This window comes from Cheilinus undulatus, linkage group 3 (assembly GCF_018320785.1).
Source record: "Cheilinus undulatus linkage group 3, ASM1832078v1, whole genome shotgun sequence".
NCBI classification, from domain to species: Eukaryota; Metazoa; Chordata; class Actinopteri; order Labriformes; family Labridae; genus Cheilinus; species Cheilinus undulatus.
Window position 1 is genome coordinate 16,715,343 of NC_054867.1, and position 23,148 is coordinate 16,738,490.

At 40.7% G+C, this 23,148-nt stretch overlaps 1 protein-coding gene across 3 annotated transcripts; it reads left to right on the forward strand.

Annotated features, from left to right (window-relative positions):
* Positions 1-1,549: 1,549 nt before the first annotated feature.
* Positions 1,550-21,346, forward strand: dido1 (death inducer-obliterator 1). 3 transcript variants are annotated; one of them, XM_041783066.1, is made up of 17 exons: positions 1,550-1,646; positions 3,053-3,147; positions 4,634-4,752; positions 5,083-6,097; positions 6,384-6,795; positions 7,318-7,689; positions 10,231-10,450; positions 13,131-13,695; positions 13,774-13,933; positions 14,078-14,194; positions 14,284-14,445; positions 14,725-14,887; positions 14,974-15,451; positions 15,564-15,711; positions 15,830-15,919; positions 16,026-16,221; positions 17,397-21,346. In XM_041783066.1, the coding sequence occupies exons 3-17, from the start codon at positions 4,671-4,673 to the stop codon at positions 20,873-20,875; spliced, it is 7,659 nt and encodes a 2,552-aa protein (XP_041639000.1). In that variant the 5' UTR covers positions 1,550-1,646; positions 3,053-3,147; positions 4,634-4,670; the 3' UTR covers positions 20,876-21,346. The 3 variants fall into 3 exon arrangements, with proteins under 3 accessions (XP_041639000.1, XP_041639001.1, XP_041639002.1); XM_041783067.1 differs by having other exon boundaries at positions 14,284-14,397; XM_041783068.1 differs by lacking the exon at positions 4,634-4,752.
* Positions 21,347-23,148: the final 1,802 nt, after the last annotated feature.

A 23,148-nucleotide genomic window follows, 5' to 3' on the forward strand; every position in this document is an offset into this window, starting at 1 on the left:
GATGCCATTTGCTCAAAGCAGCTACTCGTCTCCTTCGATCTAGGTCCCTCTTGCAGGATGGAGGACACCTCCTCTAAGTTTTGGGAGACATCTCCTCCACATGACACTCCTCAGGTTTGAAGGGTGCCTTCTTCAGACTGCATGTTTCAACTCTTTCCACAGATGTTCAATAGTAATTAGATCAGGGCTTACAGTATAGAAGGTCACTTCATAATAGTCCAATGTTTTGTTCTTTTCTTTTTATGCTTCTTTTTTGAATCTATGAACTTAGAGCTGATGTGACCTGCCAAAAACCTCCAATTTTGTCACTTTTCTCCAAAACAAATTCTCCCAGAAGCTTTGTGGCTTGTAAATGTGCATTTTCGTCAAATTCCATTCTGGATTTTTTATGATTTGTTTTCAACGGCGGAGTCTTCCTCGGTTGTCTTCCATTAAGTCCACTTTGGCTCATACAGCGACAGATGGTGTGTCCTGAGACCGATGTACCTTGACCTTGGCATTCACCTTTAATCTCTTTGGAAGTTCTGGGTTCTTTGGTTACCATTTGTATTACCCCTCTCTTCAATTTGTCATCAATTTTCCTCTTGCCACCACGTCCAGGGAGGTTGGATTCAGTCCTTAAACTTCTGAATAATATATGCAGCTGCAGTCACAGTAACATCAAACTGCTTGGAGATGGTCTTATAGCCTTTACCTTTAACATGCTTGTCTAAAATTTTCTTTATAAGCTCCTGGGATAACATTCTCCTTAGCTTTCTGTGGTCCATGCTCACGATACCAAACAGCACATGGACAACTTTTCACTCGTAAGCCAGACTCACTGATTATGCGTTTGAAGACACCTGTGATGCTAATTACAGGACAGTCTTTTCTAGGCATACCATCAATTTTGTCCAGGCCAGTTTCATTAGTTTTTTAATTATTCTGTTGAACCACAATTCAAAAGCAATGTCTGGTTTTCATGACTTAATTTTCAGTTAAAATGTATTTATATTACTTTTGTCAGTTTCAAGTTATTTCAGTGGCAATTGTGGGTTTTTCTTTCTTTAACAGAAGGGTACTATAAGGTTTGTCCACTATTTCATGACACTGCATGCCAGCTATACTGAATAAAATTTAGGGGGCAAAAGACGCAGATATGTCGTACAATTCAACACTGGTGCATGCATTGCTAAGGTAAACAACAGTCAAACATTTGTCAGCCAACAACTGATATTTATAAAATAATTCCAGATAAATGCGTGGTTGTTTAAAACATTGAAAATGAAGCCAGCAGATTGTTAAAATTGAAACCTGCATTGAAAACATTCTGTCAGATGCTTGTGTTAAAGATCATTATTTGTCAATGCATTGTTATTTACTTAATAGTATAAGACGAATGTAAAAATGCTGGAAGATTGCATATTTACCATACCTTGTAAAAGATTGCGTATTAATTGTTAAATGATCCGAGTCAAGCCAAACAAATAGACCACCGGCTTCTGTGACTGCTAGTCCTCCTCCTGGCCATTAGAAGCGCTAGAGATTCTTTGCGCATGTGTTGTAGACTGTCAGCCATCTGCCGCAGTCAGCTAGCTCCAGCGGGAATGGAAAATGGAGGATTGACCGACCAGCGAGGGCATATCATCGGTATTTAGTGTACAGAGGTGGGTAGGATACAACAATTATTTTAAAGATAACATTGATGTATGCGTTTTAATTCAGTGGGACGCTTTGATGTCACTATTTAGTGGACTTAATCTGGTTGTCCTCGTTGAAGTAATCGGGGGCAGTGTTGAATACGATGCGCCTGACGTAAAATGTAATCTCAAGTTGTATAAACTATTGAAGTTGACTCTTGTCATCCGTATTTGTTGGTTATTAGTCGGCTTTGCTGCAAATAAGCTTGTACTTGAATTTCGATTTTGGTAAGTTATGTTTTCACGTTTTGGGCGTCACCTTGATGCGTTTTAGGCTGCAGTTAGCTTGTGTTAGCAAGTCTCGCTAGCTGCGAGTGCACGTTTTGCAATGTGCAGTTCCTTATTGTATCGGAAGAATTCCTTTACAGATAAAAGGGTCAAAAGTACAAGGGTTTAGTTACTGTCATAAGACGAATTTCAAGTGTAGCATGTTTAGGTACGATTGCTATCTTAATGAGTTTCAGTGCTAACAGGTTTACGTTAGCTAACGGTTAAACAGTTGCTATTGAGCTCGTGCTCTGATAGAAGGCTGGGTTGTCGGCCAACGTTGGTGATGCAGTTAGCATGTTGACGCTGTTTGTCTTAATCTCATCCACCAAACACACCTCAACGTGTTTAATCAATATCAGCCAAATTCCTTTGACTATAAACATTACAACTATGCATGGTTGTAGCGGAATTTGAGTTTTTTTTTAAATCATTCGCCGACAGGCCCCATGAAGCTTCCGTTTTCAGTGTTCAAAGCAACAGCCGTTGTACCCTTGTTATTGATATATGCACGCATGTATGTATATATCATTGACGTGTAGTTACAAAGGCGATTCAATTGATTTTTAAGTATTCAGTGCTTGCGTTGAATTTTGATTTTCGCCCCGTGCCCCTCCCACCTACACAGCAACAGTTTTCCTCCCATTCACGTGGCACGGTACCGTGACCACAAGCACGCCTATGGAGGAATCCTGTTTCAGTCCCTCTCAGTCTCCGGTTGGATGTTATCTGTCGTTCCGTTGTGCAGTGCTTATCAATGCCTGAAGGCTTAAACAATAAAGATATGTGCTCTGGACACGAATTATTGCCATGCATGTATCTTATAATTCTTTATTCAAACGGAGTGACATGCTTACACTCAGCTGTGTTTGGTACAGACAGTACCATGTGATGGTTTCTCATTCATGTCAGTTGCTTTGATTAAAACTGCAAAATTATTTGCAATGTAAATAAAAACATTCATAGGAGATGTATTTTCGTCAGTCACATGCAGCTAAATGTTGATCTGTTTGGTTTTAGCATGGTTCCCCATTGATAATAATTCTGAATTATTCTGAGGATTGTGGAATACTTTGACCCTAACTTGTGTTTTCCTATTTTTGCAGATTATTCTACTGTGTACCAAGACCAATGACAACTGCTGCAGCAACTTGGTTGTGTTTTGAAAAGCACTCTGTTACTCATCACTGCTGACCTGCAGGTAAATACATGACCTGCTAGTTTTGAGAGTTAAAATAAAGTGGCACTTGGCTGTCTTGAATGAAGTACATGTGTTGAATGACTAAACTGTTTTTTTTGGTTGTTGTTTTTGGCACATGTTTTGACTTATTAATTATTTAATTTTTAATTTGATACAAACAGCAAATTAAACTATTAATATTCCGTTTGACTTCTCAGTGTTTTGCATTTTTAAATGCCTCATATAGAGTAAACATTTAATGTGGTTGTACCTGCAAACCTGCTCGTTTTAACATCTTAATCATGCAATTACGTTGTCAGTCTGAAAGGCATGTATTTACTAAATAAAGGGATGCACAGCATGATCAGGAAGGTACTAACTTAAAAAGTTGTTTTTCTGTGTTCTGTAGAATTGGAAAATTTCTGCTGATATTCACAAGTGATATATCAGCTGTATGTGCAAATAAATCTGTGCTGTTTTAGGCAGAATTAGCTACTGTTATCATCTGAACTCATTTTTCCTTTGTTTGGCATCATTCCTTTAACTTTAAATTGTTTTCTAAGCACTGAAGTGAACTTTGAAGTGCTCTTAGTTTGTGATATTTTATGCCTGAACTGCGTTTATATATCTGTATCAATAAAATATCTGTATCAATTTTGGCTAAAATAGGTTTATCTGCACAATCCACAATTTATGGGCAGAAATCCTATATCATGCATCACTTTTGAATATTTCTAACTGTTTACAGATATGTAAGTTATACCTCAGAACCTTTTACTCAGATATGACATAGTTGGTCTTGTGATAAATTTGTATTCTATTGTAGTTCCTGACAACTGTCTAGAATAGATTAATGTTGGGAAAGTGACTAAATCCTGCTTGTACAGTATAGCATAGTATTACAGCATGTGGGGGCCATCTTATAGATGAACTTGTGATGAATTCTATGGCTCTTACTTTCTATTTTCTATTTGAGTGTGTTGAAAACTCCTATTCAAACTGAAGACCTGTCTTCAAGGAAAAAGACTACTTAATTTTCTTGTGTTAAAACGCAAGGCTTTGACAAGATCTTTTGCATCCGATGATCTCCCATTTAACTATGTTTTTGTGTTTGCTTTGGAGACAGAAACACTAACCATTATTTGAAAGCATCTTGTAAATCATTCATATTCACAAGTCTTGTCAGTCCTTATGGACACATTGTTCCTAGACTGTAGAATGATAAACTGATGGCCAAGCACAGTGTGCATACTATTGTCAATGCATGTCTTTTGTGTTTTTGCTTTTATTTTTCTCCAGTCATAGGTGGCAATTTTTTTTACTACTTAGTAAAATTAGTAGATTAGTTGTAACAGTTTTGAAAGACTGGTAGAAACAAGCAAATGTTACTCATGATTAACACAAGACCTAGTACTTCTATTGAACAATATGCTTGGAGCCCTTTGTATTTTTCAAATAATTGATTGAAAGGAGTGACTCATAGCTTGTTTCTTGTGCTCCTCTATAGATATTCAGTTTGAAAGTAGTGATTGACTCCATCATCTATGGAGGAGACTGTGAGCCCTGTGCTCTCTCTAGCCCCTGAGCCAGAGCAAAGCCAGGAACATATGGATAGCTGCTGTCAAGGTACCATGGATGAGCTTCTTCTCTTCCATAATTTAGGGCTGGGGAAATTGAAGTGACACAAATTGTGGGCTTTGGTTCTTTGATCTTGGATGATTTTGTTTTAAATTTAAGGAAGTTGCAGGGTAAGTAAGATCGAAGTGAGAAAATCATTTTGAAAATAATCTAATCAGCTTGTTCACTTGATCCTAACATTTCCTTGGGATCACTGATATTGTATTTATCTAATATATCTAAATAACCTGTGCTTTCTTTGTGGTGTTGTATTTCTTTCTCATAACTTGCTTTGATAATTTTCTTTTGACCACAGCTGTTTTTGTTGTACATTCTCAGGTTTTGTAGGAGAATACAGCCAGCAGAAAGAACCTGAAAATGAGGATGTATCCAGTGAAGAAATAGCTGAGCTAGAAAAATCTTCCAAGGGCAGTGTAGTAAAAAAGACTTGGGGTTTCCGACAGTCCACCGTTGCAAAGAGAGAAATGCCAGTGGAGGCAGCTGTTGACAGCCCTGAGAACCGCTGCCCTGTCCGTCGCAGTGGCAGGCAGTCCAAGCGCACTGACAAACTAGAGGAGTTTCTTTTAAATGCCAAGAGAGGTTCAAGAAGGAGTGCCCCACCCAGCGTGGAAAGCGGAGATCCTCCTTCCCAAACCCCAACTGATGCAGAGACCGCGTCAGAAGCCAGCTTTGATGGAAGCGCTGACACCAAGGCAGCAGAAGACAAGGTAGAGTCTCCAGAGAGGAGGACGAGAAGCGGCACAAGGAAGCCAACCCAACGTAAAACTCAAGGTGGCAGACAGACCCGAGGAGGCAGTGGAGTAGCAGTCAAAGATGAGGGAAGTTCTGAGAATGAGGAAGATAACAAAGACCATTTACCAGAGAAAAAAGACCCTGAAGATGTAGGGAGTAGAAACACTGCACAGCCTCAGCCAGAGCAGGTCTCTGAGATGACAGGGGGCAATGAGCAGACAAAAGACATTGGAGAAAATGATGTCAAAGAGAAAACGGAGAAAGACACTGCTAAAGAGACTGTTGTGGACAGTGCAGAAAAGCCTTCAATGGCAGTTAAACGAGGACCAATACGAACTTACATCAACAAAAAGAGGGCTGTAAATAAGAACAATACAGCAGTTAAAGCTCCTCCTCCTGCCAACAAAAACACCACTTATTCCAAGAGGGAGGTAAAACCTAAAAGTTCTCCAGCTGTAGGGAAAGCACAGAAGCACCAGGCACAAGAGGATGAAGATGAGGACTCTTCAACATCATCGTCCTCATCATCCATTGAGTCTGATGATGGAGGTTATGACCCCAATGCCTTGTACTGCATTTGCCGCCAGAAACACAACAAAAGGTATCTTTTGAAATATCTTTTTCTTTTAATAATGGTATTATGATTATACTGATGGTTTTTTAATTCTAAGAGATTATGGAATTCACTTAGCTTTTCAAGCAACATGTGATTATGGCAGTTTTTGACTTGCAACTAATTAATGTTAGAGTGTTATTTTATGTCTCCCACGGTTGTCAAGCTATCAGTAAAACCATGATATACCTCAAGTTATCTTGTCAAAGAATGTGGAAAGCCACCTGAGCATTTCTTTGAAGAAGCGTGTCTGTTTGTCCTTTTTACCCTCAAGGTTCATGATCTGCTGTGACCGCTGCGAGGAGTGGTTCCATGGAGATTGTGTGGGCATCACTGAGGCCCGGGGGCGCCTGATGGAGAGAAATGGGGAAGACTACATCTGCCCCAACTGCACTGCTAAGAAAAACCAGGTGGTCAGACCTGCCACATCAAACCTCTATCCAGAGATCGGGAGGCCCAAAGCTGGTTTTCCACCGCCCGTTTCTGCTTCGACTCCCACTGCATCTGATGAGAAATCTAACACTAGTGGAGTAGAAGTCAGTCTGTCAGCGAGTCAGGCTGAAGCAGTACCTCAATCTTCAACATCTGCAACTGAGGAGAAGATAGTCGAGGACCAGGGCATCAAAGGCAGGATAGAGAAAGCTACTAATCCAACTGGGAAGAAGAAGATAAAAATATTTCAGCCGGTAGGTTACTACAGATGTGATATTTAAAATGTGTGAAATTGTGTTGTTATTAAATGATATCAGCATGTTGTTGAATAATTTATACCTTTTATTCTTTATTTTAATTGGCAAAGGATTCTATCATACTATGAGTAACTTTTTTGTTATGTAAATGATTTGCACTTAAACCACATTGAATTGAAATTGTTAATTTGTCAGTCTGTTTCTATGGCACATTGCCTCATACTCCTTGAGTTTTACATTGGTGGTGTTGGTAGTTTTAGAGAAGCCATTGAAAGAACCCAATATAGAGCCCAGTTGCCCCAGTCTCTTCAGCAATGTATTGACAAGCCTAAGATACCATATGCAGCATAATGCTAACAGCGAGTGGCTTGCCAGAGCTTTAAACTGAAAATATATCTTTGATTAATCATTGCTATTGATAAAATATAGTAGAGCTCTCTGAGCGCTTAAATTGTGAAAGAAATTTGCATAATGTACCATCGTTAGCTATTAATTTGATTGTGTACTGACTTGGAGCAGGCTGTACAGCAGCCAGTCGAACCAAAGGCAGACCAGAAATCAGCCCCCGGGGTGGAAAACAAAGCAGCAGCCACAACAGAGCAGAAAGAACCATCAGACACGGAGCAGAAAGTGGCGTCAAACGTGGAGGTTAAAACAACATCAACAGCTGAGGATCCAGAGGAGGAGGCTGGGCAGAGGGCTGAGGAGGATTCTTCCCTTCCCAAATGCATCGGGCCTGGCTGTGAGAATAACGCTCAGCCAGACTCGGTGTACTGTGGCAACGACTGCATCCTGAGACATGCTGCTGCTGCCATGAAGTCCATCACTGATGTCAAGGAGCCTAAGTCGAAGGAAAAGGCCAAGGGTGCGAAATCCAAGTCCACACCAAAGGTAACTTGGACCACTTGTAACGATGTCCTTTGCCTCTCCATGAAAATAATAAATGTCTTTGCCTTTGTTCTCAAGAGAAATGATGTGCTACTGAGACACTTAACTTTTTGTACATTGAATTTTTTTGACTGCTAAAGCACATCCCTAGGATTGTTTTATGCCTAACATGTCTCAGTAATGTTGAAATTACAATAATGATGTAAATTCTTATCGCAACATTGATATAATTCTAATGTTTGCTAAATGTTTGGCTTATTTTAATGTTTTGGAGATTGATACATTATACCTGGTGTTTTTGAGGATGCTCATTATAGTTTTGTAGTTGATAAATGACTAAAACAGTGTAATCGTGACATGGTTATTAAGGAATTGTTAGACATATAGATTATGTATGGTTACAACTGTACAGCTTTGGTTCAAATTTGGCTCCAAAGAAATGTGTGTTTGAATGCAAAAAAAAACCCAAACAAAAAAAAAACAATAACCTTGATGTTTTTGCACATTCAAATGTTACTAGATTCATTTTGTATTAAAAAAAATAACTGCTGCATCACATGTCACAAAGAAGTCAATTTGGGTGTTTAAATGGGCACAGATTGCTTTGCTGCTGCTCTTAACATGTTTTTATGTGTTGTTTTTAGTGGTTATCGGCAGCTATTATTTGTCCTAGGTTAGATGGGTCCCCATAAGGAAGTAAATGCAATTGGTTGGAAACCTCAATTTTGCTATGAAAGCGGTTGTCTCCTGATGATGACTCATTTTTAACAGAGCCAGATACCAGGGGCAACCATGGTGTAACCTGTGATGGTAAAAGCTAAGCTCAGTGGATGTGATAATCAGAAAGGGGTCCTATTACTGACTCGTCAGCTCATCAAAAGAATTGCAATTCTAGTTGTGTTTTTTATAGCAACAGTACTGCATGCAGACTTAAGTTATAATTCTATAGATCAATTTATCTGTGTGAATACCATTAAGTACTTTACAAGCTATTATGTTATATTAGTGTTAAATGGTATGTTAATAAGGCTGCTGATTTTCACAGCCCTGGAGAATGTGTAGTGACTCCATAAGGGGAACGTTTTTCTTTTCACACAACCCAAAGGGTTATATAAGATTTCTCAGTGCACCTGAAGAAAGGGGAATGAAAAGGCAGTCTGATCTAACCTGTGCATAAGTTTGAACTTATAAAGTCTCTAAATTTTTCAACTTAATGAAGATTTTTTTAGTACTGTTTATGTTCAGTTTTCTCGTGTTGTTACCTTGTCACCATTGCCAAGATCTTGTGTGTTAATTAAATGTTAAGTAACAGTTATTTGCAATAGCACAGTAGGAGAAATCTTAAGAGAAGAAGTGAAAATATGAATACTGTAAAACAGAATTACCTGCAGAACTTTCAGTTCTTTATGTAGTTAAATATTTTTGTTTAGGAATGGATTATAGTACATGCATAATATCAGTATCGGTAAAAGTTAGTTATCAGTATCTGACCATATGAATATGTACAAATAAATTTGTACAGTGAAAATGAGAATCAACAGATCTGCTTCAGATGAAGTTTGTTTATTATCTTAATTCCTTAAACTTTAAACCTGTTTTGAGGACTAAAGTTTTGGGCTTGATCATCAAGCATCAATCATTACCATTTTATTTTTCACACTTGGATGTTTTTTGTGTTATTTCAAGCACTTTGTCATGATTGTCCTAGGGAACTGCCCTGCAGACCTAATCAATTAGGAGTAGAGGCAAATTTTGTAACAGGTCACTTTTTATACAGGAGACCTAGTTTTATTCACAATTTTTTTTCATTTAGAGCAGTATCAGCAAAAATCCAAAATCACGTTTCCCTCGTCCTGCTAAGTCATTATCTCCAGTGTTGTCTTAATTCTGTCCTAAAAAACAAAAGATAGCGGTCAAACTTTCATTGGTTGCTGTTGAAGGTTATTGAATTTTGCCAGAGAAGTCTTGTGATTTCATCAGTCCAAAATAACTGGGGGTCTTAACTCTTAAAGCACTGGAAGAGAATGTCAACACTGATGCTTTCCAAATCAAGCATGCCCGATATGTATGGTCATGTACAGTAAGTAAAGGAACATTAATCATTGTGGAGTTTCAAACCTGGACTTTTACTTCGGAGAACTTCAACTTAAACAAAATGTCAGAACTTTGATTTTACTTAATCCTGAGTCATTCTCTCTGTATCTCTGACTCACAAAAACAAATCAGTACACAACAAGAGCAAACTGTTTATTTTTCAATACATTTAGTCTAGGTTTACAGCTGCTGCATACAGTACTGGATTAAAGGCTGCCAGTCCAAAGATGGGTTTGGATTTTCTATTAAAACCTCTGATTAGCATAAATAACCCTACAGTGATTACAAAGGGCAAAAGAGCTGAGAAATTTGAAATAAGATTTTCAGAACTTCATAGAGGGATGTATTTTTACAAAAACATTCTTATTTCTAGCTATGTTAGTCTTACTGTTAGTCTGCTGTGTTCTGTTTCTAAAATGCCTGAATGTATCTCTGTTCCCATCCATCTAGAAGAGCGGCGCTGGTGGAAAGAAGGCGCAGAAAAAGAGCCAAGAGGAGTCGGACAGCGAGGAAGATCACACCACTGATCCAGATGAGGATGATGAAGATGAGCATGCTGTGGAACATCCACCCCCGCCGGCAACTGCATCCTGGTCCAGCGACCATAATTACATTGCAGTAACACCAGAAAAGACTACACCCATATCTCCAACAGTGTTAAACAAAAAGTGTATGTATCTCTTTAAAGGTCTTGGCCTGTTGTTGAAACCACATTGTTGTTTTTCAGTGATAAATGTGGTTTGTATGTTTTTAACATAACTTAGAAATCCTCATATTTGGGGAAGAACATGAGTGTTTGGAGAAGAACTCAGCTGTATGCTAGACTCTAAAATGATTTGCACAGTGTTGATTTTATTTTGTTACTCAGTGAATTGGTGGCAGCTTTGGAAAAGGTAAGTTTTGCCTTTAGCTTTGGGTGAGTATCAAATCATCAAGAACATGTTTCTAAAAGGGGCACTCCACAGATTGCACTGATCAAGATAAGTTATTGTAAAGAGCTTTGAGAGCTTTGGAAGGCCACAGTGACTCATATTGATGTCAGACTAAATCATAACAAGTCTTTGTTACAAGAGAAAGATGTATCTACTGGGCAACAAAGTCCAAAAAAATTATACTCTTGCATTATAAGGCCTGTAGAATCAGGCTTGGGTTTTTGTGCTTGAAACAAGCAAACTATGCACTTTATAGCCCTATTGTATCAAATTTTATTGTAGCTTTTTAAATACCACTTCCTTGCTGCTACAACATTTTCAAAGTGTTATGTGGAGTAGCTGGAGTACCCCTTTTGAATACCTCAGTTAAATTTTAAGGCTGATACAGAAGAAGTAAGTGATTAAGTCAGAGCCATCAACAAGGTGGAGCTTAGCCTGGATATACATTTGTAGATATAATGAATTGGCTGGGGATACTTTGTTATGTGACCCAGATTACCTGCACTAGTTTCTCCATTTTCTGTATTTATCATCTCAGCTGCTTGACCCATTATGAGGTCCTTTCCTCCCTCTATTAAGCAGGTAGGTGTCTCAGAGCTCAGAGCTGGACTGATGAAGCTATCTTGGCTCATATTGAGCTGTGATATCAGTTGTTCCGCACAACCTTGATTTTTTTTTCTGCTATTAAGTTTGTGGACAACAGATTGACTTTTTCCAAAGTTTTGATTCATATTGAATATGATGCATATTTTTCTCGTGGGAACTGGCTTTTTAAATAAAAGGTGATATAAATATATTAGGATGCCTTGATTGATTATATAAGCAGTGTTGGTTTGGTGTAGGATTTTCTGACCAGTGCATCAAACAAGTGAATACAACTGATACATCTGCACACACCATGGAGACATGACACTCCAGTAGCTGCCAGATGGTGAATGGAAGGAAGAGAAAGAAGCTCTGCATAGAGACCAGACCACCTGGAGATAACTGCAATGAAGTTCTGAAGAGTCACGTAAAAGATGACCTTGGAAGAAGGTCTGCACTGAGCACACAGAATACAGAAGAAGGAGCCCCATGCAGAGTGCCTTTACACACCATTTGCAACGGATGACATCTGATGTTTAGAGAAAATTAGTTGAATTGACATGAAAAAATTAACTATTGCTATACTGGTATTGTGAAAGATTTGTTTTAAGTTTGTAAGTTCTTAAGTAAATGCAACACCTATAGATAGACTCAGTTTGAGAACAGTTTTACTTGCAGAAAGAGGATGTTATGGTTCCTTGAGTCTTGCCTGCATAGGCTGTATTTTGCTGTTTTTTTTAAATGAGTAATTGGTTTGACTGCTTAATCATAACTTTGTTGCTTGGAGTCTCAATATGTTGGTCTGCACTATATAACAGTATTTAAGAATCAAGTATCAAGTGGGTGTAATCTTTGCCTCGAAGTTGGGCAAATGCTATGTCAAATGCATCCTTGACATGCAACTATGGCTGTTCGATGAAGCACTTGGGTCTGCAGATGGCAATATTTAGTAGATAGTTTACATGCGTGTGTAGCTATTGGTGCACATTGGGGTTAACCCCTTCATATGAAACTATTGATTATGCAAAATTGTATTCTTTGTAAACATGCATAATTTATTCATATGAAAAAATAGAGTTGGTGTAGTTTAAAGGCTGGAGCATATTGCTTTGCCAACTGGTTATATTGTCACTGTTGAGGGTCTTTAGCTGCAGATAATAACAGTGAATGATTGAATTTACTGCTCAGTATTGATAACTATATGAAAATTACCATTACTCATTCACTTTTATTCTGATCCACATAGCCAATGCATGGAGATGAATCGAAGATTTATTAAGTAGTGTAACAGCTGGTCTGAACATGCTAGTGTAAAAGACCTGTGAAGCCATGTTTATTGAAATTAATTGAATGAGCTAGATAATTTTTATAACAGTAAATGTTGAAAGGATGTTGACAGAAGATTTGCTTGAGATCAATGAATCTGCTGGGCAATGAGGACATACAGACTATTATTATCACTGCCACTAAATTATGTTTGAGAGAAAGCCTATCTTTCTCAAATAGGCCTGTGTAAATGGTGCTGTATGTGCCAAAAATAAAAAGGGGCTTGTGTGCTACTCTGTTGCCCACTCCTGCATGTTTTAAATGTGATGCAGAATATGTGGATCTGAATAACTACACTTGGAAGGTCTTTATTGTCAATGTTTAACTTGAACTGTATATTTATTTAGAATGGTCATTTTAAAGGACTACATGGCTTTTTCTTCACTTCATCATAGAGTGAATTTAAAAAAAATGGCATGTGAAATACTGCCACACTGCATAGCTCATCTGCTGCTGAAACAAGTCAAGCCACAATTTAAAATGTTTGCTCTTGTGCTTGATTTCCAGCATCCCCCAAAGAAGACAAGCAGGGTGAGAAGGAACAGAATGAAAAGGAACCAGCCTCAACTCCTGAGAAACCTCAGCCAGAGTCAAAGTCAACACCAGCCAAACGAAACAAGAAGACCCCAACCACTAAAGCAGCTAAGGTTTCCCCTAAGGGCAAAAAGACCTCTTCTCAGGCTACAACACCTAAGGCATCCAAGAGACCTGTAACACCACCGAGTAAGACTTCGACAAGGTCAAAGAAACCAGGCACCTCTTCTGCCCCTGCTCCATCTCCATTCCCACCAGGTCCGATCCATGTCACTGGAGCGTTGAGAGTCACCAAGACCAACTTTACCATTCCCAAGAAGCAGCCACAGCAAAAGGATGCTTCATCCCATACCCAGCCGTTATCATCCCCCAGAGTCCCATCCTCTCCAGTTTCTTCAGGTCCCTCCCATCACTCCTCCTCGTCCAAACCTCCACACCCAGCTGCTTCAGCGCCCCCTGTGTCTCCAATGCCACCTCCACCCAACAACCAGATGAGGCAGAACATCCGCCGCTCACTGACTGACATCCTCTTTAAGAGGTAAGAGTGCCACAAAACCAGTGTTTTTTCCTACTTAGACTACTTGAAACACATTTTGTGTATCTCCCTTGCCACCAGGGTGAGCGACAGTGACGATCTGAAAATGACTGAAAGTGAGGTGGGAAGACTTGCAGTTGCCGTAGAAAAAGAAATGTTCAACCTTTGCCTTAGCACTGACAGCAAGTACAAGAACAAATACAGGTCCCTGATGTTCAACCTGAAAGATCCTAAAAACAAAGTGAGTAAACATACTTGTGCGTTTGTGTTCGGTCAAGTTAAAATATCTTTTATAGAGCTGTGTATAAAGAAGCAGCCCTTACAGCCTGTGTGTTTTTTTTCTGATGTCAGAATTTTTAAATATTGTGTTTAATGTTTGCTTCAGGGCTTGTTCTACAGGGTGATTGGTGGTGAGGTTAGTCCCTTCAGACTGGTGAGGCTAAGTGCTGAAGAGCTGCTATCTAAGGAGATATCTGAGTGGAGGAAGCCTGATGCTCCACAGGTACATTTTATTTCTCTATTGAATAATAAAAAAATCCAAATAGTTAAAAATAAAAATTGCTGAATGTTCAATGTGGTTGTCCTCCACAGGCCCATTCTCAAAGCTCCAGAGGTCATGCAGGACGTCATAAACTGGGCAACAGGCACGACTCGGGCTCACATAGCATGGACATTGAGGATGCTCCTCCAACATCTGATGCAGATGTATGTATCTCTACCGCCACTTCATCTACTCGCATGGCTTCTGCTGCAGTAAGTGGTGGCAAGCTGTCTTCCAACTTTCATGCTTTTCTTTTCACCTTTTTCTATGTGCTGTGTACACAGTTAAAAAATCAGACCCCTAAGATACGCCAAATTAGTCTTTCCAGCTGTCCTGTTACTCTTCTTACTGAGATGTTGTCTTTTATTCAAATTTACTTGCTTCTGCCTTTCACAAAAATGTAGTTAAGTACATAAAATGGCTCTAATGTGAATGATTGTCATCTCAAGTTCAGCTCAGTTTTAATGATAATGCTCCCTTCCTTCCCACAGGACCAAGAGGAGTTGGGCTCCAATCCTGCGGCTGGGTCTCAGGCCTCTGTTGTGGAGGGAAACAGTGGCAGCAGCATGCCAGACGTTTTCAGTAATATGCTGAAAGATACCACTTCTGAGCACAGGACTCATCTGTTTGACCTGAACTGTAAAATCTGCACAGGTAATTGAGAGGCTTACATATGGTGTCTGAGTTGCTTGAGTACAAGATGGATAGCTTCATTCATGTTTTCACATTTTACCCTATAGGTCAGAAGACAGAAGATGAGCCTGCAGCTAAAAAGGCCAAGCTGACAAAGAAACCAGAGCCCAAGTTGTCCAGATCAGGGGATGCCTCTCCTGCCAGCCAGTCACAGGTCCCAGCAGCTTACCAGCACCAAGAACCCTCAGCCTACCAACACCCTACCCCTCCATCCTACCAGTCCAATGTGGAGCCATCTGTCCCTGAATCACAGCAACAACTTTATCAGGAGGAGCTCCCACCCAAGGTTCCTGCAACCATTGTCCCCAGTGTGTCGTCAGTCACCATCACACGTAGGGACCCACGCATGGCCCGTCACAGCTCTGGCGTTACTGTAACCTACACTGCTCCAGAAAAAACTGCGAGCACAGCAGAACCACTCCCAGCTTCTGTTACTGCTTCTGTGGAGGTTGTACCCAAGACGTCATTGCCAATGCCCCCAGCTCCACCACCCTCAGCAGCTGTGACCAAATCTGCAAAAACCAGGTGCTCAGTCCAATCATGATTTTATCAGTTAGCTGTTTAAGGAAAATTGTTGCATAAACAATGTCAAAAGAATATAAGATCAGTTTTGTCTAAACATAAGATATCTTTACAGTACATCAGAGCCTCCCCCTGAGGGCGAGACTGCGATCTTTCTCCACAGTCAAGAGAAGATCTGGAAGGGATTTATCAACATGCAGGCTGTGGCTAAGTTTGTGACCAAGGCCTATCTGGTGTCAGGATCCTTTGAACACCTAAAAGAGGTTAGGACCTCTACCTTGTTAATGAGATCCTGCTACATCTAAAACTGTAAAATGTCCCTCAGAACATTTGGGCATACATAAAAGCAACAGACTAATGCAGAATTTTGTCCCTGTGCAGGATTTGCCAGACACTATTCATGTTGGTGGTCGCATATCTCCAAACACAGTGTGGGACTATGTTGGAAAACTGAAAACGTCCCTTTCCAAGGTTTGTTTGGAACAAAGTAAATTTGCATGAAAGAAGCTTCACATCTATTTAAAGGTCTTGCATCACTGAAATGCAGCTTTTCTTCTTGTTCTTTTTGTGTTTGTAGGAACTGTGTCTGATCCGTTTCCACCCAGCCACAGAAGAAGAGGAGGTGGCATATGTCTCTCTTTTTTCTTACTTTAGCAGCAGGAAAAGATTTGGCGTGGTCGCTAACAACAACCGTCGCATCAAAGACCTCTATCTCATCCCACTTGGCTCGAAGGATCCATTACCCTCCAAACTATTACCGTTTGATGGGCCAGGTAAGGATTTACAGGGAAACAATAATATAACTTTGTGTTTAGAAACTGTTTTTATAACCACAAAAAGGGTTTTTAAAAGCTGTGTTGTTTTTGGTCGTCCTTCATGTGGTGAGTATTATTAGCATCACCTTGTGCATGTAGACTGGTCCAAATGAGAGCATGTCATATTCATGGGTTTGTACTGTAGGGGGCACTCAGACTCCTTGTTGAGTCTCCTCTGCATATGACAGCATCTGTATTTTCTTTTGTGTATCTGACTCTGTATCATATTTCTAATAAAGAGAGTTTGCATCGCAGGTTGGTGCCATTTAAGTCCAGTCTCAGCCTGTTGTTTCTTAAGACCTGTTTAGTATCTAAAAATATTTTGACAACTGTGTGATCAGTTTCTGTGGGGAATACTGCAGAAAACTTACATTTTTGCAATGTGAGAAGTCAGATAATAGTCAAGTATTTCATCAGAAATTGCACAAAACTGTTAAGATTAGAAACATGGTTATGTAGGAAATATAACAGCCCTGCTCTCAAGGGTTGCAAACATCAGCAAAACTTCTTCACAAGTTATTTCAATGGAAAACCATACCAGGCATGAGATCTTTTCCCTGTTTGGTTGATGTAGAAAAAAATCTTGAACTGGATTTTTAGACAGAATGATACACTTGATTTGGGATATTGCTATTCTACATCAACATACATTGCAGTCTCTCCTTTGGCTATCAACCAGTGCAGTACAGTTAGGTCAGTGGAAGATTGGAGAGCTTTTTTCCTGATTGCCTGCATCTTTTTATATTTAAAAATTAGATGTACAAATAAATTTCAAATAGACTGATTAAAATGTTTCTCCACATTTTGAGCACATTTGTGTCTTACCTGTATTCGCTATGGCTTTTCATGAAAATTTGGATGACTACTGACTAATACCAAAACCTGTAGCAAGAAAACAGGCAAATGTACCAACCTTATTACAGTTTTGTAAAAAGGCACACTTTTGAGTTGAATGAACTTCACTGTTTCTGGATTTGACCATATACAAAATTTTAAGAGGGTGGTGGTTCTCTGAGTCAGAAATGCTTGACAAAAGATTTTGAATTCATTTGTAGAATGTCACTGTATTTTATGAAATTTTTTACAGTTTCAAATTAAGTGCTTCTAAGTTTCTTGTTTTGTCCATCTTGCAGGGCTTGAACCAGCTCGTCCAAACCTCCTCTTGGGTTTGCTGATCTGCCAGAAAGACCGAAAACGTGCTGGTGCCCCTCTGGAAACAGAAGAAAAACGGTCCAAAACTCAAACCAAAGATGCTGAGGACACTCTTCAGAAGCTTTCTCCTGCAGTCAGAGCAGACAGAAGCACTCGACAGAGCCTTGAAATCCCCTTTAGCACAACTCCTCCAGGGTCTCCTCCAGCCAGTTCCTCTGAGACCTCAAACAGCACTGTGACTGCCTCTTCCGTCCTCTCCCTGTTTTCCACTGTCAAAGCTCCAGCTACATCCTCTACTACTGGCAAGGACTCTCCACCCCAACCCAGCTCTTCCTCTGGAGCAGCTGCCACTCCCCTTCAAACCATCCTCAACACACTTTTTGCAAAGAAAAAGCATGACTCAGCTTCTAACTCTCCCTCTGATCACGGAGGGGAACTCACTGTCCCACACACTACAATGTTAGACCCCATTGTCCGGCAGTATGCACAAAGTTCAAAAGAAGAACAGGTAGAAGAGGATGAAGACGACCGACCTTATGATCCAGAAGAAGAGTATGACCCCAGTAGGAGCTACAGTGTGGCTAAAAAGCCTGTTGTAGTGGATAGCAAACCTGATATCTCTAAGAAGCCAGATGTGGATGAGAATGCTGGTGATGATGTGGCATATGACCCAGAGGATGACTCATTATTTGAAGATGTCAAAACTGTGGTTCCAAGCCAGGCCACATCTGAATCTATAGCAGATCCACAGAAGATCTTGGAGAACCTCAAAAAGTTTGGTGATCAGGCACTTCAGAAACAGGGAGAGCAGCAGACCATATCAACAGTGACGCCTGGAGCCTCATTGACACTTCCAACCACACTCCTAGCTCAACCTACCAAATCCCTTTTGGCCAACACTCAGCTAATGCAGCTTGGCAAAAAAGTTGAGGAGCTAGTTAAGTCGTCATCAGTTGCTCCCTTGATCAACCAGAGGAGAGATCCCAGACAGAGCAGGGATCCTCGACAGGCTGTGGCTGACAGGAGACAGAGTGATGAGACTGAAGAGAAAGAGGAGACATCTGCTCCATCGGTGGATTCTACATCTTCAACACAGCCTGCAGTACAAGAGCCTCAGCCGTCTAATGTAGTTGAACTCCCAGACTCCTCACAAGGCTCGGAGGCAGCATTGCCTGAAGAGGAAGTAGAAAATGAGATGCTACCCTTCATGGAGTCCAACAAGTCAGAGGTGTCTATTCCTTTGTTAGGGGAGGAGGTTGAACCTGATATGGAGGTCAACTACATGGATGACAGAGAAGTGGAAAGTAAGGAGGCTGAGCCAGTAAAGGTAGAAAAAGAAGTGGATAAGTTCAGTATTTGGCCAAATGCTGCCAGTATTTTGAGAGCTACAGAAGACTCTGACTATGATGAGAACAGCCAAGATACACCACCCTCAAGTTATTATAACGAGCCCCCAAACACCACTACAATAACCTCCACAATTCCAGTACTTACCCAGAGCACAGCACTGGTTGATACTCAGCCCCATCATGTGCCACATCACATGTCAGCATCAGGCTTCAACAATGAGTACAGACCTCCTTCTGATATTCCACCACCATCCAACTTTCCCCCACCCCACATGATGCAGGGACAGAACCTAACAATGAGGCCTCCACCTATGTCAATGCCACCACCAATGCAGGGTATTCCTCCGATATCAGGACCACCCCCCATGCAGGGGCCCCCTCCACCCATCCATGTCCCTCCTCCAGTGCGTGGCCCTCCCCCCATGCAAGGTGGCAACACACAGCAGTATGGCCCACCTCCAGCTACGTACCCTCCATATCAGAACCAGTGGGCAGGCACCCAAACACAACCACCACAGCAGCAGCCCCCACCTGGACCAGTTCCACAGAATATTATACCACCCAGAGGACCACCACCACCATTTCCTCCAATGGCCCAGAGAGCTCCTGCTCCTCAAATGTTTGATCCCTCCATTCCCCCTCAACACATGGTACAGCAGGGCCCCCCACCAGGCCTCCCCCCACCTCCTGCTTTTGATGGACAGGCCAGTTTACCTCCTCCAAGATTTACTGGACCTCCATTACCGTTTAATTTCTCTGCAAACAGAGGCCCTCCTCCAACTTTTGCAGGGCCACCTCCTGGTCACTTTGATAACAGACTCCCTCCTCCGTCCCACTTCCCAGGGCCAAGGGGTCCCCCACCAACTCAGTATGGTGACCATGGGGCTCAGCCCCCTATGGCAGACCCACCTCGAGGCCCTCCTGAACAGTATAATAAAGACAATTCTAACTCTTTCAATTTAAACGTGGATCAGAAACCAAACCCTCTTCATATGTACAAAGACAATCAGGGTCCCCCACCAGGTCAAGCATTCCGAGGACCTCCACCTAACCAGTATGAGGACAGAAGAGGTCCACCTTCCAGTAGTGAGATGAGTGGACAGCGCTTCAGTCCACATAACCAGTATGGGAGCTCCAGAACACACTCCCCTCCTCATCGTGGATCTTTTGATGAGCCAAGAGGTCCTCCCCCTCATGAGAGTAGACCCCATCCATCTCAACGCTTTGGAGGATCAGAGCGGTACCGCTTTGATAGGCACTCTGATGAGCCAAGGCCTATTCGCCACAGTGGTCCGCTGCTTCCAACTCCTTCAGACTCTCCTTTACCCCCTCCAAGTCGTATGGGAGCCCACAGTCCAGACCTGCACAGGGATGAACACCGGCGCCGCCACTCCCCTGAAATAAGGAGGAGAAGCAGCACCACTCGTGAGGACTCAGAACCTCGTGGTGGAGAGCGTTTTAGTCGCTTTGAAGTGGGGCACCGGGAACCGCCAGGTCCTTCACAACTCCCTGAGGAGAGACCAAGGGAAGTGTCAGAGGACCGGCGGCGGGACAGAGAGCGAGAAGTCCCTCACCCTGGCAGGCCATCTTGGGACAGAAACCAGGGCAAGCGGTGGAGCAGAGAGCAAGAAAGAGAGTGGGACAGAGGCAAAGAAAGGGACCGTGAACGGGAGCGTAGCCGGGAAAGAGAGCGCAGCAGAGGGAGGGAGAGTGAGAGGCACAGGGAGACAGACGGAGAGCGACATAGAGATCAAGACTCTGATAAGAGGAGAGACCGGGAGAGAGACAGGGAAAGAGATAGAACTAGGGATTCTGACAGGAGGGACCACGACCGGGATAGAGCTAGAAATCGCGACCGGGACAGAGAGCGTGATCGTGATAGAGAACGGGACAGGAGACGGGACAGATCCAGAAGCAGGGAGCGTGACAGGGACAGAGACCGTGGGAAAGATCGGGGTCGAGATAGAGACAGGGACAGAGACAGAGACAGGGACAGGGATCGCCGTGAAAGAAGCCGGAGTAGAGAAAAGAGAGAGGAGAAAAAGGACAGCAAACATGACACACCCAAGGAGAGCGTTAAAGCTGCAGAGAATGACAAGAACATGTCCTAGTCTCTGTTTTATGGACACTACATAATGGTTGAGAGACACTCAACAGTGTATATGAAGATGGACAGTGTTAAGTTCAACAGCTGTACTTTTTCTATCAAAAAGTTTGACATTTGTATTGTTTTTGTCACTCAATAGTTCTTTTACCATGTTTAAAAAAGACGGACACCTAAGGACAAACATTTATGTAGGAGGTTACGACCTATAACATGTAAGTTTCTTCAGTCAAATCTTTTTTTAAGAGAACAATAACTGATTAACACCTTTTCAGTATGTAAATATGAATGTACTTGTGTATATACTGATGTTTTTAATCATACTTTTCTAAGTAGAGAAATCATAAGCCATATATGGATAATGTGAAAGTTAAACAAACACTGTTTACACACAGAAGTGTGTTTAAATGCCCAGCAGGTTTGAACTTACAGGCTCCACTTGTCAACAGTCAACACCACATCTATGGTTGTTAATAAAATGTCCTGATTTTGTTTCAACCGAACTAATTAAACTAGTTTGATGATCTGTTTGTGTTTATGTTGCTTTTAAAACCTATATGCACATCATATAAAAGTATGAATTCAGTCTTAAAATTCAAATAAATACAAAATTGTTTAGTTTCTGCAGTACAAAGTTGCTCTTAAAAGTCTAAACATTCCTGTTAGAATGCAAAATTTTGTGATGTAAAATAATGAGGCAAAGATTTATCATTACAGTTTTTTTTAAACCTGTAATGTGACTCATAATATTAACAGTTTAATTGACAGCCAAGACATTTTTATTTCAGTTGAATTAAAAAAAAGAAAAACGATGGTCGCATAAATGTGAACAGCCCTAGATCAATACTGTAAGGACCTTTTAATCTTTTGGGGTAGGAGTCAATGAGCAAAGCCTATTTCACTTTTGCAAAATTGGTCTACTTCCTTTCAAAAGCATCAAAACATCCGTCAGATTACGAGTCGTTTCCTGTGCACTGCCCAAAAACTTTTATCTACTTCTCATTGAGCTATTCATTTGTAGATCTGGATGCATTCTTTGGGTAATTTTCACATTATAAGGTGGTATTCATCTTTATCTTGAGCTTTCTGGCAGATAGCTAAAGGTTTTGTGCCAAAATTACCTGGTGTAAGGCAATGTTTGTAATCCACTTGTAACTTAAACCTTATTTCCAGCAACAAATGCTACACTAATTTTGGTGATATGCAGTGTTTCAGACTTCTGTGGTTTTTATGTGTGTGTGTGTGAAATTAAGCTGACAGTTGATTTTCTGCACAATGAATGGCCTCCATCTTACCACCTCACCCCATAGCACAGCAGAATATGAGAAGACAAGAAAAAGAAGAACACGATACTAGTGATGGTGGCATCATGCTCTCAGGCTGATTTTGTTCAGTTGGAACTGGGTGTAGTGAGTTATGAGCTGTTTCAAATATCAGGTAAATTCAGGACAAAACCTTAAAGTATCTGCTAGAAAAGCTGGGCATAAAGATGAATTCCACCTTATTGTGTCACAAAAACCCCAAAATTACTCTGTTTATATAGCACTTGTAATATGTTAAAGCATGCAGCTGTAACTGCTTCACAAAAAAAGACAGGAAATAAAGAAATTGACAAAAAAATAGATTAAATCTTAAAAGGCTGAAGCAGGGAATGTGTAGTAAAATAATCAAAAAATAATAATGAATAAAGATTATAAAATATAATAAAACAAATTTTTAAAAAGGGCTGTAAAATAACTCAAAAATTAAAAATCAGATTGAGAAGATGCATCTAAAACACCCAGAGAGCTCGCCATTTTAATGTTGAAAGGCAGTGAGTTCCAAAGTTTTGGCACATAAAAATATCCAGACTTACAAAAGAATGTCTTCACCAGACAGAGAACAAAGTTTTGGAAAGGCCCAACTAGACCCAGGTAGTTGATCTTGTTTTGAGTACAGTTTGAAATCAGTGATTTTACTTTTACTTTAGTACGATTTAACCAGAGTAAATGCAATTTTACTTAAGTATAAAGCTCTACTTTTTCCACCTCAGTTGACTTGACAGTAGCACACAGAGAGAGAGAATGATTCTGCATCACAGCTTCTGTATCACAGCTGGTGTTTTTTTACGCCATTATAGGGGTGTGACTTTACCTGAAAACTGGTTCGAGATCTGCATTTTCATGTTGTTACTGCCAATAAGGAAACAAGGTTTTACTGTACAGCTTCTATGTAGCTAGATAGGTTGGGTAATTAAGAAAAATTTAATTATATCACAATACATCCTGCTTAAATTTTAAA